At 43.0% G+C, this 17,376-nt stretch overlaps 2 protein-coding genes and 1 long non-coding RNA gene across 6 annotated transcripts in view; 2 read left to right on the top strand and 1 right to left on the bottom strand.

Annotated features, from left to right (window-relative positions):
- Window positions 1-4,434: 4,434 nt before the first annotated feature.
- Window positions 4,435-10,930, bottom strand: LOC114791928 (uncharacterized). Of its 2 annotated transcripts, none has more exons than XR_003750069.1 (7): window positions 10,916-10,930; window positions 10,446-10,573; window positions 10,227-10,337; window positions 9,698-9,892; window positions 8,915-9,290; window positions 8,635-8,830; window positions 4,435-8,071 (listed from the first exon to the last, which is right to left on the bottom strand). It is a non-coding gene; the product is annotated as an uncharacterized LOC114791928 (long non-coding RNA). The 2 variants fall into 2 exon arrangements; XR_003750068.1 differs by having other exon boundaries at window positions 10,910-10,924.
- Window positions 10,931-11,450: 520 nt separating this feature from the next.
- Window positions 11,451-13,674, top strand: LOC114797167 (dual specificity protein phosphatase 18-like). Its single transcript, XM_028991862.1, has 2 exons — window positions 11,451-11,573; window positions 12,543-13,674. Exon 2 carries the CDS (start codon window positions 12,569-12,571, stop codon window positions 13,112-13,114), a length of 546 nt encoding a protein of 181 aa, XP_028847695.1. The 5' UTR covers window positions 11,451-11,573; window positions 12,543-12,568; the 3' UTR covers window positions 13,115-13,674.
- A 2,761-nt stretch (window positions 13,675-16,435) lies between these two features.
- The window catches only part of lrch4 (leucine-rich repeats and calponin homology (CH) domain containing 4), a 28,552-nt gene continuing 27,611 nt past the window's right edge, over window positions 16,436-17,376 (top strand). For all 3 annotated transcript variants that reach the window (XM_028993676.1, XM_028993660.1, XM_028993670.1), the window contains exon 1: window positions 16,436-16,944. In XM_028993676.1, coding sequence (XP_028849509.1) covers window positions 16,773-16,944 — 172 coding nt within the window. In that variant the 5' untranslated portion in view covers window positions 16,436-16,772. The remainder of the gene's footprint in view (window positions 16,945-17,376) is intronic.

The raw sequence follows: 17,376 nt of genomic DNA on the forward strand, positions 1-17,376 counted from the left end.
GAAAAATAGCACAAATGTCTTTTAGTTCCATCACGCGAGACGCTGTAGAACCAGAGGGTTCATTTATAGGGCTGCTCTCCTTGTCGTCCCTCTACTCCTCATTCTCATTTTAAATGACATGCACCGAAACAGAACATCCTGGGGACTGACTAACAGCTGCTGAATTATGCACCATGGCTGAATTTTGTAACAAGACTTCAGATATTTACATTAACATTTAAAGCATTTAGTTCAAGTTCAAGTAAATTTATCACACGCCCTTATCCAGAGCGACTTCAATCAGTACTTACATGGACAGTCCCCGTGGAGCAACGTAGGGTTAAGTGTCTTGCTCAGGGACATAATGGTAGTAAGTGGGATTTGAACCTGGGTCTTCTGGTTCATAGGTGACTGTGTTACCCACTAGGCTACTACCACCCTGTATATAGGTATATGGGGACCATTAAGACACATATAAAAGCAAAACATTTATTTTATAATGGTGGACCTTTAACTTTATATTTTTTGCAGATGACATATAGCTGTCAAGCCGGATGAAGTTCACCACCTTTCTAAGATGGAAAACTGTGTAAAAGACTGTCAACTTACTTTATGCATAACCTGGATAAGACTGAAGTTTTGGTAGTTGGTCCTAATGGGGTAAAACATGGATTAACAAAATACATATTGGAGTGTGCTGGCACAATATGCTGACACAGTAGCAACTGGAAACCTAAGGTGCAGTACATTGTATTTTGCATTTAAGATAAATGTGTCCTCTCCCCACTGCTCTTCTCCCTGTACACCAACGACTGCACCTCCAGGAACTCAACTGTAAAACTGGAGTTTGCAGACGACACCACTGTCATTGGGCTCATCCAGGATGGTGATGAATCTGAATATCGACAGGAAGTTGAGCGGCTGTTACTCTGGTGCAGTCAACACAACCTGGAGCTGAACACACTCAAGACTGTGGAGATGACGGTGGACTTCAGGAGACATCCTTCTACATTGCTCCCCCTCACCATATCAGACAACCCGGTGTCTATTGTGGAGACCTTCAAGTTCCTGGGCACCACCATTTCCCAGGACCTGAAGCGGGAGACCAAAATCTCCTCCATCCTTAAAAAGACCCAGCAGAGGATGTACTTCCTGAGGCAACTGGGGAAGTACAGTCTTCCACAGGAGCTGCTGATCCAGTTCTACACTGCGGTCATTGAGTTCATCCTGTGCTCCTCCACCACCGCCTGGTATGGAGCAGCCACTAAACAGGACAGGATCAGACTGCAGCAGACTGTACGGTCATCAGAAAGGACCACCGGTGCCCCCCTGCCCTCCATCCAGGACCTGTACCTCTCCAGATCCAGGAAAAGGGCAGGGAAAATCATCTCAGACCCCTCACACCCTGGACACAGGCTCTTTGACCTACTGCCCTCTGGCAGACGTTATAGAAGCCTGCAGACCAGGACCACCTGACACAGGAACAGTTTCTTCCCCCTCGCCATCTCCCTCCTAAACAGCTGATACTGTAAATCACCTCCATCATTGCACAATGCACTTTATGTACACTTGTATATAGGATTTAGGTTTTTTTTTGTTTTTATTTGCCTATTTATTTCATAAAAAGTAGATGTAGTTATTTATAAATCACAAACAAATCCACAACTTGTACAATAATACTTACCACATCCTTGCACATTGTTGTTGTTGTTGTTGTTTTTTTTCCTACATTGTACTTGAGAGACACCATCTACCGGAATCAAATTCCTTGTATGTGCTTGCACTTACTTGGCCAATAAATACGATTCTGATTCTGATGACATCAGACAAGTGATTGATTGGAATGATGATTGGATTAGGACTGGTGTGAATGGTGCAGGCTGCTGTACCTGAATACTTCATTTGTATGCTTTGTTTGGGGTCGTCACCCAGGGGCTTGATCTCAAGATCTAAGCACCGCCCCCTAAATGTATATAAAGCACAATGTATTCCTGTCTTAGTTAGACAACTTTTTTGATGACTGCAGTGCCAAGCAGCGAGTATCTGAATAAAGAGAAATGTCTGCTTCAAGATATCCAAAAATGGCTCCTGGTCTCTAAGGAAAAATTCTCAACACTAGGGTTAGGAAGTTTCTTACACATACAAGAAGGCATGAACACATTACTCTGTATTGACTTCAAGATTCTACATCTCACCTATAAAGCTTTCCATGGTCGTGTTCCAGTATATATTAATAACCTACTAGTCCCTCATAACCCACCAGAATCCCTCCATTCTCAGGGAGAAGTCCTACTGGCTGTCCCCCGAGTATGCAAAGTCACTGGTGGAAATACAGAGTCCCAAATCTTTGGAACAACATTCCGAGGAATATTCTGGAATCAGACTAAATTTCAAAACTAGTCTGAAAACCTACTTATACAGTTAGGCTTTTACCAACACTCCACTCACCTTTAGTAATGCTGCAGTACTTAGTGCCGCCAGAATTATTTAGTTCTGTGATCACTTCATGTTTTTTTTCATATTTTATCTAGATAAATTATTACTAACACAGCCTTCTCTTTTCTTTATCCCTTAATAGTCACTCCCATATGGATAGTAAATCTCTCCTGGAGGGCATCCTGGGCCAGGGTGAACACGTGGCATCACTTGTGGATTGGCCCATACTGCCTGGCCATTGCAAGCCATCTGCTCTTCTCTAAAATGCTACCTCAATAATACATCATAATACACTTCTGGACTGAAATATACTCTATGTGCCCCATTTCCTGGATAAATATCATTGAACATAGCAAGATAATCCAGTGCTGACCAGAAAAGTGTAGCCAGGGTGCCAAAATGCCAGTAGGAAAGTCGGGAAAGTGGGGTGGGATGGTAGTAGCCTAGTGGGTAACACAGTCTATGAACCAGAAGACCCAGGTTCAAATCCCACTTACTACCATTGTGTCCCTGAGCAAGACACTTAGCCCTAAGTTGCTACAGGGGGGACTGTCCCTGTAACTCGCTCTGGATAAGGGCGTCTGATAAATGCTGTATGTAAAAATGTCTTGTTGAGGGTGGATGACCACTCTAGTCCTGCATCAAGAGTTCTGTTTGTACAAAGCAGAAACATCAAAGGACAATCTGATTTGTCTGAGGCAACCTTTTGGGGATTGAAATGCCCAGTATAAAAAGCACTGTCTCTCTTTTTCCTCCTCCATCGGGGTTCTTTCCCTCTAAGCTTCTGGGCTTCTAGCTTCTGTTTCTCTCCCCCTGCTTCTCTAGGTCCAGGCTCCCTATCTGGAGCTTGGCTTCCTGAGTTCTCTCTCCTTCCCTCTATCTTTTTCTCCTTTTTTTTTCACCATTTTTACATACAATATTTCCATGTAACCGCAATAACAATCTACCTGTGTTAATAAATTAGAAACTGTTCATTCCTGTTACTTCTATTTTACCATGCCTCTGTTTGTCCATGTAACATCAGATGAGGTGAAATACACTGCTGTTAATTAATGGAGTCAGATTAACAAGGTCAACGCAATCCCTGATGTCCACCCTTCACTGCTGATCTGGATTGATCTTGTCTTTTTTACAGCGCTTTGTGACAATGTACATTGTAAAAAAAACAGTTTAAATAAAATTTGAGTGATAAAGCGCTACAAGGGTGTTTCTGGGATGTCACTCCCAGAATTATTATTATCCTAATGGCCATGTCTGTCATTTTCCTTAATTAAAGGCATAAATCTTAATCTGGTAAATATTAAAATGAAACAGTATAGTAGGAGATGTTAACATTAATTTCCAATTTTAATGATCATTGATATGCCTAGATTCAGCTGCTGTTTATTGTAGGCATAACAAAAACACATTTATAATAGATGCTTATTCATATTTGCTTTAATAATGACTTATAGGAATTAATGACTTCTACCAACTACTAATGATCTTACCTGCAACTGTATGACATTGGCCATGGATGTGGATCACAGTGTGGCCATTATATTACCTCTGGCTTTCATTAGCTGCTTCCCTGTACGCATGGCTAATTTTCTCAAGGAAATTTCCTGGATCATTAATATTAAAGTACACCTATATGAGGGCTGTTTCCCACTGAGATAATCACAGGAGTCTGATTACAGTAATCAGGGAGCCAAGGGAACAATGATACCCCACTGACATCCCAATCAAGGGTGCTTATGGGAAAGAGGTTTCAGCCTCATCCCTCCTGGAGACGAGAAGTTCCTTCACACCAGAAGAGTGCGTGTACAATACTGTGAGAGGCCATGGACTGAATAAAAAGTAATACTGTTTTGCACTGGTGCTATAGCCCTAAATGGAATTGATTTGATTATTTTATTTAAATGCCGGAGCAATAACCTGTTACAAACCACACCAATTATCTTAGATGGCCAAGAGAAGCCCAGTTCATTCAAACCCCTTGCAGCCAACACTCTACCAGTACTCAAGTACAGTACAGCATTCAAGGCTGTTAAAATCAGTAATCTTTATTTAGATATACATTGTTTGTTTAAAAGGGGGGGGGGGGTTGAAAATTTGACATGACAAAGATATCATGGTGTGTGAGTGAGAGACCTTGTTGACAGAGGATTGCCACCCATGACAACTGACACCAACAAGTATCTTGACTACATTCAGATTCATTATTGCATTCAGTGGTGAACAGCAGAATTATGCAGGGCTTCACCCCTCCATTCACACCTTTTCTGTCAGTCCTTGTAGGCTGAAATTTGCATTCCCTGACCTCTGATACTAAAGAAGAAGAAGAGAAAAAGGCCAACAAAATGAATAGAAAGGGGGAGGGAGTGGAGACAGGTAACCATGGAGACAGACTTTTAACTCGAGAAGTCTGAAGACAGGTTTGTGCCAGAATCTCGCCACAATTCTACCTAGTGAAGTATAGTATAGCATGTGTAAAGATTTGAAATCATTCAATGGTTATTGCAGAAACAGAACATTTACTGTAATTTGATCAGTGGCCTATTATTTTGATTAGTAGAATTTGTTATATTTTGTCAATTACAAATACATATGCATTGAAATCATGTGTAGAGATCTGTTTCCACTACAGCCAGAAAATGATTTATGCTCTTAAATTACAGATGGATAGTATGACAGCGTGGTGATTGATTTTGGGGTTAATTTTGCAGAGTTTATCGAGTTGACATCAGCAATCAAAAGAAAAAACTCTGAAGGTAATAAAACAAATCATTCCTGTTAGTGTGTTAGGCTTGTTGTTAGTTGGTTAGTTTGAGTTAGTCTGTTAGTATAGGTTTCCTCCATTCAGATTAGCACCTCAGAAAATTGTACAGACAAGCAAGGTTTGTCCAGAAAATTGCCACCATCAATGTAAAGACAGAAGGATACGCATGCAACCACAACATTTAGAGTGCTTAGTACCTCTAACAACTGACTCAGGGCCACCCTTTTTTTTTTTAAACACAAAAAGATTAACTTCTCATCTGACTTATGGATACCTGAGCCTGTGTCAGTTGTCAAGGTGAGATAGAAACCACAGAAGATGCTGCATGTATTTACAACAAAGATAAGCAAATCAGAAAGAATCAAAGGAGAACCTACATTTGACTAAAAACAATCAGGTTAGTAATAAGCAGGACACCATTGCCAAAGCAAGGATAAGACATTAGTATCAAAGCCCCAGTTAGAAACATTAGTATTGTCCATCAATCATGACACACATTATTGTTACACATATCTAAAAGAAAAGCTTTATCAAAGCCATGGACTGGCAGATTTGATTGGAATAAGTCGTCATTATTTCAGATAGATGAATTATTCCATCCCAAGTGAAATTCGCCTAGCTTTTAAATGCTCCAGCTCTAGCTCAAAGCTGTGAAAATGCATTTAGTTAATTACAATTAACTCATTTATGGCTAGGATGGCTTAAGCAGCTATGTATAATTTTTGCAAGGTGGAATGTCTACCAGATTTGCCAGCTATTGTCCAGTTTTAGAATTAGAAGTTAAGTTTGGCAATATTACGCATTTTCCTGATTTCATATTCCAGGTTCCTGGTAATATGATAAAAAAATTTGTTTAAAAGGGTACGTATTTAAACTAAATAGAAACTAAATGGAAATGAAATTCCAAACTGCATACAGCAGCTACCAATGGGGATTTCTAGTCCCAAACTGGCAATCATCCAAGCCGAGAAAAGCATCTACGTTTACAGATGTTCAGCAAAGAATTAGACTCTGAATTAGAATGAATCAATATGTGGTCATTACAGGCAACAGGGAATGAGAATAAGTCTGAAAATCCACTTCACCAGAGCACTGAATGAGCAAATGTCACTGAAATTAGAGGACTTTGTACAACTGGACTGAGTTAAGACCTAAGTAGCTTTGTTCAAAGACAAACAGAAAGTCAGGCATGCATCACTCACACTTACGTTATATTGGCAGATATTTAAAGGATGGGAATAGACAAGTAGCAGATAGTAAATTGATAGATTAGCAGAGGAGAGGAGCTAGCAAGAATTCATCAAAGGTCAGATGCAGCCAGAACAAAGTGCATAAAGGTTAGTTTTCTTTTAGTTAATTGCTGTTAGTTTTGGTTAGCAAAAACCAGGATTGCCCCGGTGAAGGTTAGTTCGACACACCTCTAGAGCCTCGTGGCAAGGCTTGGGTTCACACATGCAGCATTCCCATTACACACAGACACTGAAAGAACAGTAAAGGCGCGAAAGGAAGTAGAATGCAGGGATCCCGGATGCACAGGCGCGCCGGTCAGGATAGAGGCAAGCAGCGGCATTCGTCTGAAATGGTCCGCTGGGACCACACCTGTTATGAGAATGCTCACCTTTCCAGCCGGGGTGGGTGGCAAGTGAATGACAAGGCAGTCTCAGCACAGAAGCGACCTTGTTAGTGGTGTTAGGCTTCATTAGTATAGAGAAAGGGAGATAGGTGTTAAACTGGGATTAGCAATGCAACGGCACAAGTGGGGAGGCCCACTTCGTATGAGCCAGGCAGAGGTGGGATGTCGGGAGGGCTACAGAGGCAAGTGGCCTTGTCAGCAGCAACATATGCACGACTACCAGCCTCAACATTCTTTCTATCATACGTTTATAGAGAGCAAAGTCTTTAAAGAGAAACTTAAAATAGATATGGTTCCAAATACAATGTTTTGTGGTGATAGTTTTAATATTCAGGCTGATTCTGTACTATACTGTAATTCTAATATGAAAACAGCCAATACCAGCACATAGTATAGATATATATCTATATATATGTATATATCAAAGTGTGGGCAACAGCCTTTAAAATCAAGAAACCACAACTGTTACTACTCTATATGGGTTTGACTGAAAGACTGTGTGCCATTTTACCGTTCAAGCAATGTTGATGTAATTAAAGCAGGTTTTTCAGGACAGAAGGCGAACAATAGAGCAGGTTGTGAAGAAACCAGTTGCAAGTATTACAATAAGTATAAGTATTATTGGATGTTTTCTAGATATAAAATGCGCTACCAGTGGAAAGTTACCGATCACTGATCCTCAAAGACCCACCTAAGGTGGAAAGCACTGTTGGGAAGCACTTAGCTAAACAAGTGTCTTCACACCTGACCCACAGGTAAAGGAGAAGCAGCAGGGACAGCTGCACTCGGTAGAGTAAGGGCTGTGATTGGAGGAGCCATGCTGTTGAAGGGTTAGGTTATACAGCAGGAGGCAGCGAGGAAGAGAACGTGAAGCAGAAATGAAACAGCGTTGATGAGCATCACACACACACACACACACACACACACACACTCGTCATTCACAGTTGCTTGTCCTTCTCTTGGTGAGAACGCTGTGAATGTGGATTGACTGGACCGAACTTATAGTGGGTGTGCATGTTCGCTCTGCAGCAAGTCTCTCTTTCTCACACACACATACACAATGTTTTAGCACATCTCTGGCTCAAAATCCAAATGATCTGAAGTGTGTAAGACATTAATGAGATATTTATATAAAAAGAAAACAGTATGCAGTAGCATACATTTGCCTCTTTTTCAACAAATTCAGCAACTGCTCCAAGTTCAAGCATCAGATGAATCTCCAGCTGTTCCTCCAGTCCTCATATTGCACCGCTGCCCTGTTGCTGAGGGGAGAGCAATGGACTTTAATACTCCCAATACACATGTTTGCAAGTTTTAGGCAATAATTAATGAAAGGTTTTCCAGTAACAAGAAGTAACTAGAATTATTGTTTGTGTTAAACAGACAAGTCATAATTATTAAAAATTCTCTTATTTGATTTAAGAAAAGCTGATATCTAGAGATCTCCTATAAAGCTAAAGATGGAAACTATTGTATTGCTACTCAGAGAACAATACACAAAATAAAGATACAATAGGTAAATCAATATCTGATCAATGTCTGGCATAAAAAAAAATCACTAGCAGTTTAAATAAATGTTGGTTTTGTTTTCACTAGTTTTTTTAATGGTGCCTAAGACTTTTGCTCAGAAGAGTATGTTTCTGTCTCTCCACCTTTAGTTGTATTAATATTTAATGAAACTTTATCAGCCATTAAACCTGATTCATTTGATCTGGTCTCAGCCCAATGCCAACAGCCAGCCACCTACTCCACCTTTACTTTCTCTCCTCACCCCCCCCCCCCCCCCCCCCCCCCCCCCCCCCCCGCACGTCCCACTCTGTTTCACCTTGTCCTCCCGTGACGATGAGACAGAGGATGGTAGGCGTCCTCGTGATTTCTGCAGGCCGTGTAAACGCAGCTGAGCTGGTGATCAAGAATGGGAGAGGGGGAGTTTGTTCTTGGACGCCGCCTAAGGAGCTTAGCATCCTAATTCTCCAATCCGCAGCTCTTCCTCAGACAGCAACTAAAGCACGTCTTTCTTCCTATTCAGCAAAAACGTCTGTCTTCAAACCGTGTTCATTATTCACCGGATTATAGTGTGGAGTCAGCGTACGTTAGAGCCCTACCTGCAAGTCCGTTTGACTAATGGAGGCGCTTTACCGGTAAAAATGGCATCGCTGGTCGCTTGGCCACGTCCAGGGGTGCGAGGCTCCCCTTCGGAACCCCCTGTCTGCCTCCAAGACTCTGCAGAGGAACACAGACGTAGAAAGCAGCACAGGGTGGAACGCAACCATGTGTGGAAGCTGTCGCCCTCCACAGCGTGAGAGCCTGGGCTACTGGGCGCTGTGTCTACTGGGGTTTGAACTGGCCTTGAATCGTCCTCCTCCGCATGTGTATATGTGTGTAAGGAAAATGCTATAGCTACCGGTACCTGGGGTTTCCTTTCAGCCGGATGACGAAGGCGTCTTTTTCCCCATCCATGGCAGCTTGGAGCTTGAACACCTGTGGTTTGGACAACAATGGAAAAAAATATGAAATTTGTTCAGGGTAGTTGAATGAATCGTCCATTCAAACTGCTGGGACTCCACTGAGCATGCTCATAACAGCTCTCAAATTGTATTAATTTAATGCAAAAGACACGGAAGAAGCTTGTCCCTACAAAGGTTATCAGCGGCCATAGTAGTAATATTCATAACAATCTCAATATTGTACGCTTATTCAAAAGCATTACAATAAAAGGACCCCTGTGTATAAAAACTGGGAACAATAGCAAGACTGTACGCCTGTGTGTGTGTGTGTGTGTGTGTGTGTGTGTGTGTGTGTGATCTGCATATTGTTATCTGTATGTTGTCCTTGCTTTAATCGCCCACACTTTTTTTATTTGTATTATTTAAACCCCGAAACCTTACCCGTTCACTGGCTGGTACCGAGCATCTGAGTCGGTTCCGTATCGGATCTTTTTATGCTGTTCAAGCTGCGGAACGAGGCCGGAGCGTTCCGACTGCGGGCGAAGCTCACATCATGCGCAGCTCCCTTAATATTTCAACGAACCGACGGTCTTCTGCTGCAGATGCACCGCTGGAAGGGCGAAGGGGCGGTGGACGCTGCCGAAAACAAAAAAAAAAAAAATCTGTAGCTGCGCAACATCTGGACTGACGTTTGTTGTCTAAAAAAATGTAACGCGGGTCCGTTGTAACTGGTGCCAATGGAGCTCTCGGCCACCGCCTTCAGATTATTATATTTCGCTCATATTCACCGCACCTCTTCGTCTGACCTACAACAATATACGCAATATAGAAAACCATTTTTCTGGCGAAATTGTCAAGCCCGCCGGGGATCCCACCCATTTTTATATGGCGCAGACAGTGTTAATATTAAAATGTAACGTGTTGAGAAGACTGGTGCCTGCGTATTTGATATATTTGTATTCTTTCTTACCCTGAACGGTTCCGGCCCGGCCCGGCCCGGCCCGGCCCGCGCAGAGTCTGCTGGGTAACGAGGAGCGATGTAGCAGCACCGCTGGGGAGGTGAGGCGCTCCACATCCTGGTCTGGAGAGAAGAGGAGTGAGCTCCTCCCAGCGCAGTGCGCTCTCTCTATCTCTCTCTCTCTCACACACACACACACACACACACACACACACACACGCACACGCACACCGTCATGTGTTTGGTTAGGCTCGGAGACCGGGCTTTTAGACAGCCGTATCCCTGGCAACCAGGCGGAATTCGGCCCGGGATCGTGCGCAGGATGATCGGTGATCTGCGGCCGTCTGGCGTCCATCATCCTGCAATAAAGAACAGATTTCGGCTTTTAAATGAGCGTTCCCCGCAACGAATGTATTTTCCCTTCAAAGGGCTTTTAATAATGGATGGATGCATTTATGCATAAATTATTAGGAAGAGTGGTTATAAAAAAGAAGATGGATATTTTCAAGAGTAGTGTTATAATCAAACGAACAAACGGATAGATGAATGAAATGCCAAAAGTGTGCAATTCAACGTTACATTGAAGTAAAACGCCTGTCTTGATTAAAAACCCATCTGTACAAGCATAACATTTGTCGCTAACTTAACAGATTTTTTTTATAATAATGGGGATACACACACACACGCACACATACACACACATCGGCTGTTCCTGCCAGAACGAGGTGCGGATCCAGACGTCCAGGGGCGGTCCCCGCCAAACAAAAGACGGCTCGGTCCGCAGATGTCTGGGTGCGGGTGGGTGTGCAGCTGGCGCCGGTGCTCAGCTTGCACAAAGCAGGGCGGCGGGGACCATCTGCGGGGATGAATGGGTCTCGCCTCGGGGCCGCGCGTTTCATTAAGAGGCCGTGAAGGCATACTGAACGAGTTACATTTAAACAAAACCGCTTATAATAAATATTTTTTTTCTGGGGGCGGGTTTGACCAGTTGCTGTCGAATTTTCACTGATTGGTGGTTCAGTCTAACCAGCATACTTCCAATCAATTAAGAACAGCCCTTTAATGAACAACCTCAAGATTGCGTGTTGAGATACTATATAGAAAAGACTTTCGTCCGGTGAAGCCTAAAAAATTTCAATTAACTGAAACACATCATAAACATTATCAATACTACGGCGAGCAGCGTCGACAATTACGAAAAACGCGTTTGCGTGCGTGCTACGTTTGTCCCTTTCGATACGCCGTACTTTACAAGATGACCGCTTTCAACGCTAACAGTTTTGTCAGCCGAAACTTTAAGCTACCACATGCTTCTCCTGGAAAAAATGCAAAACTCGTGTGTGTACACCTGCATAAGACGTAAGTGCGTGCTTATCTAAAACAGGAGAGCTTTTTGTCATTTCGTAGCACGCTTGTTGTTGTTTTTTTCTCCTTGACTGCGCCATTTACATTGAGGTGGGACACCACTAGTGGCACCAGGACGTGCTGCTTCCTGGCTGTCAGGCAGCAGGTGACACGTTGAGCTGGAAGAGGAGACGAGGCAGGATGGTGTTGAAAGTCCACAAGCAGGATATATTGTAGCTCCAGCCCCGTGCTCATTATATCATCTGTAGGCAAACCTCAGGGGGTCCTGTTGGTGTCCATGTAATAGAATCAAACGTTTCTTGAAGTATAGGGAAAATCTAAATTATTATAATATAGCAGATGTTATTACACTAAGCAGATGTTATTACACTATTATGAAGTGATATAACTCATCATTGACCAAGCAAGTTGGACTGTCGGCATTAGAATAAAACAGTGCAAAGTAATGTGGCTAGAAGATCATCACAATCTGTAACAAATGTCTATGTGCAAATTAAATCAACTTTAGATGACAGTAAAATTGACATGACATGAAAATTAAAAATATTTAGCGAAAACACAGCACCACGACGTGCAAGTAAGTTGAGCCAACAAATCAGGATCTGAGAGGGGGTAGTTTCTGACCAATCGAGAATGAGTGGGCGGGGCTGTCTGGCTTGCAACCTACAATGAGGCATAGTTGGGATATTCTGATAAAGAAGTTCATATTGACAGGGTACACACAACCTCAGTTTGCTCTGTATTTGCCCAGGTGTAGCAATTTCTATCACTTAGTCATTATGGCGTTTGTGACATTAGTATTCCTTTTTTTTAATTGATATGATCAGTTTTAATTTTTCCTTCAATAAAAAAGTAAGACAAAAGAACTTTTTCCTCAACCATTCTGTACATGGTGAACTTATTTATATGGTTTTCATTTACGTTTCTTGTCTTTTGTTTCTTTGTTTCTTATTAATTTAACAGATTGCAGAGGAAATCACAGATGAACCATGCAGCTTTCGCAAGCTCCGTCTAAACTGTCCGCTCCAGGACAAGTTACTGAACAACTCTATATTGGTAGCAGAAGGCTGGCCGATGACGGTGCAGTGCTGTCCCATCTCCAGATCACCTGTGTCATAAATCTCACCGAGAGCACCACGAAAAACCCCGCGCCAGCTGTTGAATACGTCCACGTACCAGTCAGCGACTCGCCACTGACCCGCCTGAGCGACCATTTCGACAGCGTGGCAGAAAAAATCCATCACGTCGGGGAGCAGGGCGGCAGAACGCTGGTGCACTGCAATGCTGGCGTGAGCCGCTCGGCCACCGTCTGCCTGGCGTACATGATGAAGTTCCACAGCATGTCGCTGATCGAAGCACACAAGAGGGTCAAAGCCTGCAGGCCCATCATCAGACCTAACAGTGGCTTCTGGAAACAACTGATTGAGTACGAGTTCTGTCTGCACGGATCAGCAACGGTCAAAATGATCTCGACACCTCTTGGAGACATTCCTGACCTGTATGAGAGAGAGACAAAAGATTTAATACCATGTTGACTACTTTTATTACATATTTTACACATTTACGTAATATCAGAATTTTTTTTCATAATTATATATCTAATAAAGAAAAATGTGTCTCCTTGTTTAATGCACTTTAAAATAATTCCTGTTATTCTTACCTGCTGCAGTTCTTTGATGTGTGCGAGATCAGAAAGATCCCGGTGTTGAGGCTGTATCAGCCACCATGGTGTGTAACAGGGTCTTCTTAGCAGTCCATTTTGAGTATATGAGATTTTCATGAACTTTTGTTTAGGGAACATTTTTCAAGATAGTATATTCCTTATTCAAGATTGGTTTATTGTCAGTACAATAGTATACACGGTATGTTTCACACAGACCCCCCCTAAAGCATTCATAAAATAAAAAATATATGTGTAGATACACACAAAATTAAACTATACTAACTAAATACAACATCATGTAATATGTTTGTAAGTGGACACGTTGGATGTTTCAAACAAGACAAACTGACAAAATGGGCAGGATGTTAGGAGGATGTTCATGGTATAACTGTTGAACTTGTTAAACTCAAACCAACCAAAAACCAAACCATCTTGGTATGAATACTTCCAATAAGGGGAGTTGTGATCGGAATTCTGACAAAGGATATTGCAAGCAAAGGAAACTGGACCAGGAGCTGCACTTGCATGTGACTTATCACCAGGAGAGGGTGTTTAAGTCATCCAGAATTAGTTGGCGTCAGGCATCCCTATGGGCACCTCCTATTTTGAACTTAATTTAACTTAATTAACGAACATCATTGACATTCATCTCCTGGTAGTCAGAACAAAATAATGCACCACTAAAAAAAAAAGACATTTTTGGTACACATAACTAGCCACCAGTTCTTTTGCGTTATTATATGTTTATTTCAGTAAATCCAGTAGATCGGTCCTACAGAATGTCTATTGAAGCGCTGCAAATTTGTAAATTTCCCACTTGTGGGAGTAATAAAGGATCATCTCATCTTATCTTGTCTTCAAAACCAGAATGAAAACAAAAATGTGAACATTATTTCTTCATTCTAAAAGCTTGCGCTGCATAATAATAAATAAAATCTGTCAGTTGTCTCAGCTGAATGAAAGCATGAGTTGCTAGGTCTTGTTTAAAGGAGTGCCGCTGGATAAAGCAGGCTCCACTCTAGGTTAAAGGTTAACTTGTAGACATGGCTCTGTAAAGACTATTGATTTTTGTCTATTATACATTAAACCTTGAGTAAGTGTTTCTTCTGGCGTTTCAATTTGATATGGATGCAGAACGGAGATAATTCGCCGCACATATTAGTATATGGTATACTCATACCACTAACACTTTTACATGCATATGTTACATTTACAGCATGTATCAGACATTTGTACATTGTGTACACATCTACATATATATTTTGTTAAAATTTGTTGTTATCTTATTGGGGTTGCACCATTACATTACGTGAAATTCCTCGGCTAAAAAAAATCGAATCTGATTCTGAAATCCTATTTGGTGGCCCAGTATTTTTGCTCACAGCAGGTGGCGCTGTTTGTCATTAAATACATTTCATTTGCATGTTCACCGAACTGGAGGTGGTAGTGACCTATAACGGGTAACACACGCACCTATGAATCAGAAGACCACAAAGTCACCGGTTCAAGCCCAACCTTCTGCCATTGTGTCCCTGAGCAAGATGCTTAAACCGTCATCCGTCAAACACTCGCCTATGAACCAGAAGACCCAGGTTCAAATCCCACTAACTACCATTGTGTCCCTGAGCAAGACACTTAACCCCAAGTTACTCCAGGGGGGGACTGTCCCTGTAACTACTGATTGAAAGTCGCTCTGGATAAGGGCGTCTGATCAATGCCATGAATGTAAATGTAAAATGGGGATACTTCCTCTACCTGTTGTAGGGTTTTGGGAAAGATGTCAGGGATGTCATGCTCTCTCTCTCTCTTACACACACCATTTCTTTCCCATCCAAATCTGTGGCATTGCACTGAATAAACTAATTTCATTTCCTCCAATGGCGGGCACTTTGTTGTTTCTATTTATTATTCAGAACTCATGCAGCAAAACCCTGGCAGACTGAATCAGACAAAATTCCACAATCATTGGGCCTCATTAATGAGTATGGATATTCATGGCCCCTAATGAATCTGCATGCATATGAGATGATGTAAGCGCAGGAGGTCCACTAACCGGGGCAAGATCCAGAGTCTGTGAGCGGCTTATTATACCGTGGAATGAAGGCAGCGTTCATTGTGAACCCGTATGAACCTGTAATTTCTCAAAGTTGTGGTGTCTTCATAAAGGACTTGTTTTCCCATTCCTTGTTCTTCTCTCTTGAGAAGCACCATCCCTGTTTCTCACGCTCTAGCTCTGTCTCTTCCTTGCTCTTTCTTTCCCCCGTCCCTTCCGCTGTTCTCCCCCTCCCTTCCTCTACTTCTTTCTCTGTAGCATCGGGTCTGTTGATTTACTGACCCACTTCTTGTCCCTTCAGAACATAACTAGAGAATTCACAACCAGAAAAAAGGTGTCCTTGAACAAGGGCTGTTCGTTTTAACAGGCCACCCTGATTTGTAACAACCGGCAACAACTGGCACAAGAGCATGGCCGTTTTTTTTTTTTATTAAATCACCTAATCATCAGTCTCCTCTGTGTGCCTGTTTTTAATGAATGTCTCATATTCTGTGTGTTTTACAGTGGGCCAATGGGAGCATAGCAGGGGGGCACAGTAATGCCCCACTGTAATCCCTTCAGATGTCCTGAGGCTTTTGGGTAATAAGGGGGAGGGTGCTGATGGGTGTTTTGGTGCATGCCATACTGCACATTAATGGACACTGTGAATTTCATTGGCGCTCCGGCTCAGTGAGAGCTTCCTCTCTTTAGCTGCCGTCCCACCACACCACGAGATTGACAGATGGTCAGATGGGAGAGTGGGAAGGGGTATATGTGTCTGTATGTGTGCAAGACAACAGATACTGTGAGAAAGTGAAGTAGTGGTCCAAAACAGCTGGTGAACTTTTGAAAGAAAGAGAGAAAAAAAAAACAGACAGGGTTATTTGTGGTCGTGGTTTTACTTTTTAATGTATGGAATTCGGAGGATATCGGCTACTTTAATGAATGGCTCCAATCAGTCGACAAACCGCACCCTCCTCCTGTCTTGACGCCCCGAACATCCTCCAGCTTCTCCAACTGAAATCCCGCCCCTTTCTTTAAGGGTCCTGTGTGTTTCTCTTTTTTTTTTTTTTTTTAAACCGAGCTGTCAATTGTGGGCGTGGTTACGCCGTCAATCAAGACCTGGTGAAGCTATGGCCACGCCCCTCCCTCCCTCGTCGCCTTCTCGCGCCGCCCGGAGCCTGACAGATTGACAGTTACCATCGCTCGCTAGCTCACGGGAGTATGTCTGTTTTTATTACTTTTTATTTCGGTAAAAATAACAAATAAAAGTACCAGTTCTGGTCGAGGAGGTCGGACTACAGCTGCCGAACTACAACGGGAAATACAGAAAAGTTTGCCGAGTGAGAAGAGCGCACCGTGGAAGTAGCGGGAGCCGGAACGGTAACCGATATAACAGCAGAAGAGGGGAGAAAACGAGAGAGAGAGAGAAGTATAACACCCCCCCGTCCCGAAAAAGGAGAAAAGCGAGGGCTATTTCGCGACCCATTTCTGTTTAATGGCTGCTGGGGATGATGCCCAGCTGCCGGCCACAGTAGCGGCCAGCCGGAGCGTGGAGAAGGCGCTGGAGGAGGCTGCGACTAGCGGGGCTCTCAACCTGTCCAACCGCAAGCTGAAGGAGTTCCCCCGGAGCGCGAAGAACTATGACCTGTCTGACATCACGCACGCAGGTAGGCCAGACAACTTTTTTTTTTTTTTTTTTTTTTACACACATCATATATGTATTTCTTCTTTATTTTTTTGGAGCGCCAAAAGCCGCGCCGCAGCGAGCGGAACACCGTTTCCTTCCTTTTGTTTCGCTTTTCGCCCCCACCCGCCGCCTGCCTTCCGAACGCGACGTGGCCTCCTCGCCGAGACGACAGACTTCGGCTCCGGCTTCCTGTCGCCGCTCGCAGCGACACGACCAACGTGGCCGCCCGCCTTCAGCAGCACGCCGAAGCTGCGGACTCACCGACTTTTTAATGCGGCTCGCAGCAGCGTGGCCGAATAAAGAAAAAAAGATTTAATCAATAAATACAGCCCGCTGGGGAATTTCGGTCCATTTTTGCTAAAGTTGGTCAAATGAACACGTTGGGCGTTTAAAAAAAAAAAAAGCCGTCCGG

This window comes from Denticeps clupeoides, chromosome 1, assembly GCF_900700375.1.
Source record: "Denticeps clupeoides chromosome 1, fDenClu1.1, whole genome shotgun sequence".
Classification (NCBI taxonomy): domain Eukaryota; kingdom Metazoa; phylum Chordata; class Actinopteri; order Clupeiformes; family Denticipitidae; genus Denticeps; species Denticeps clupeoides.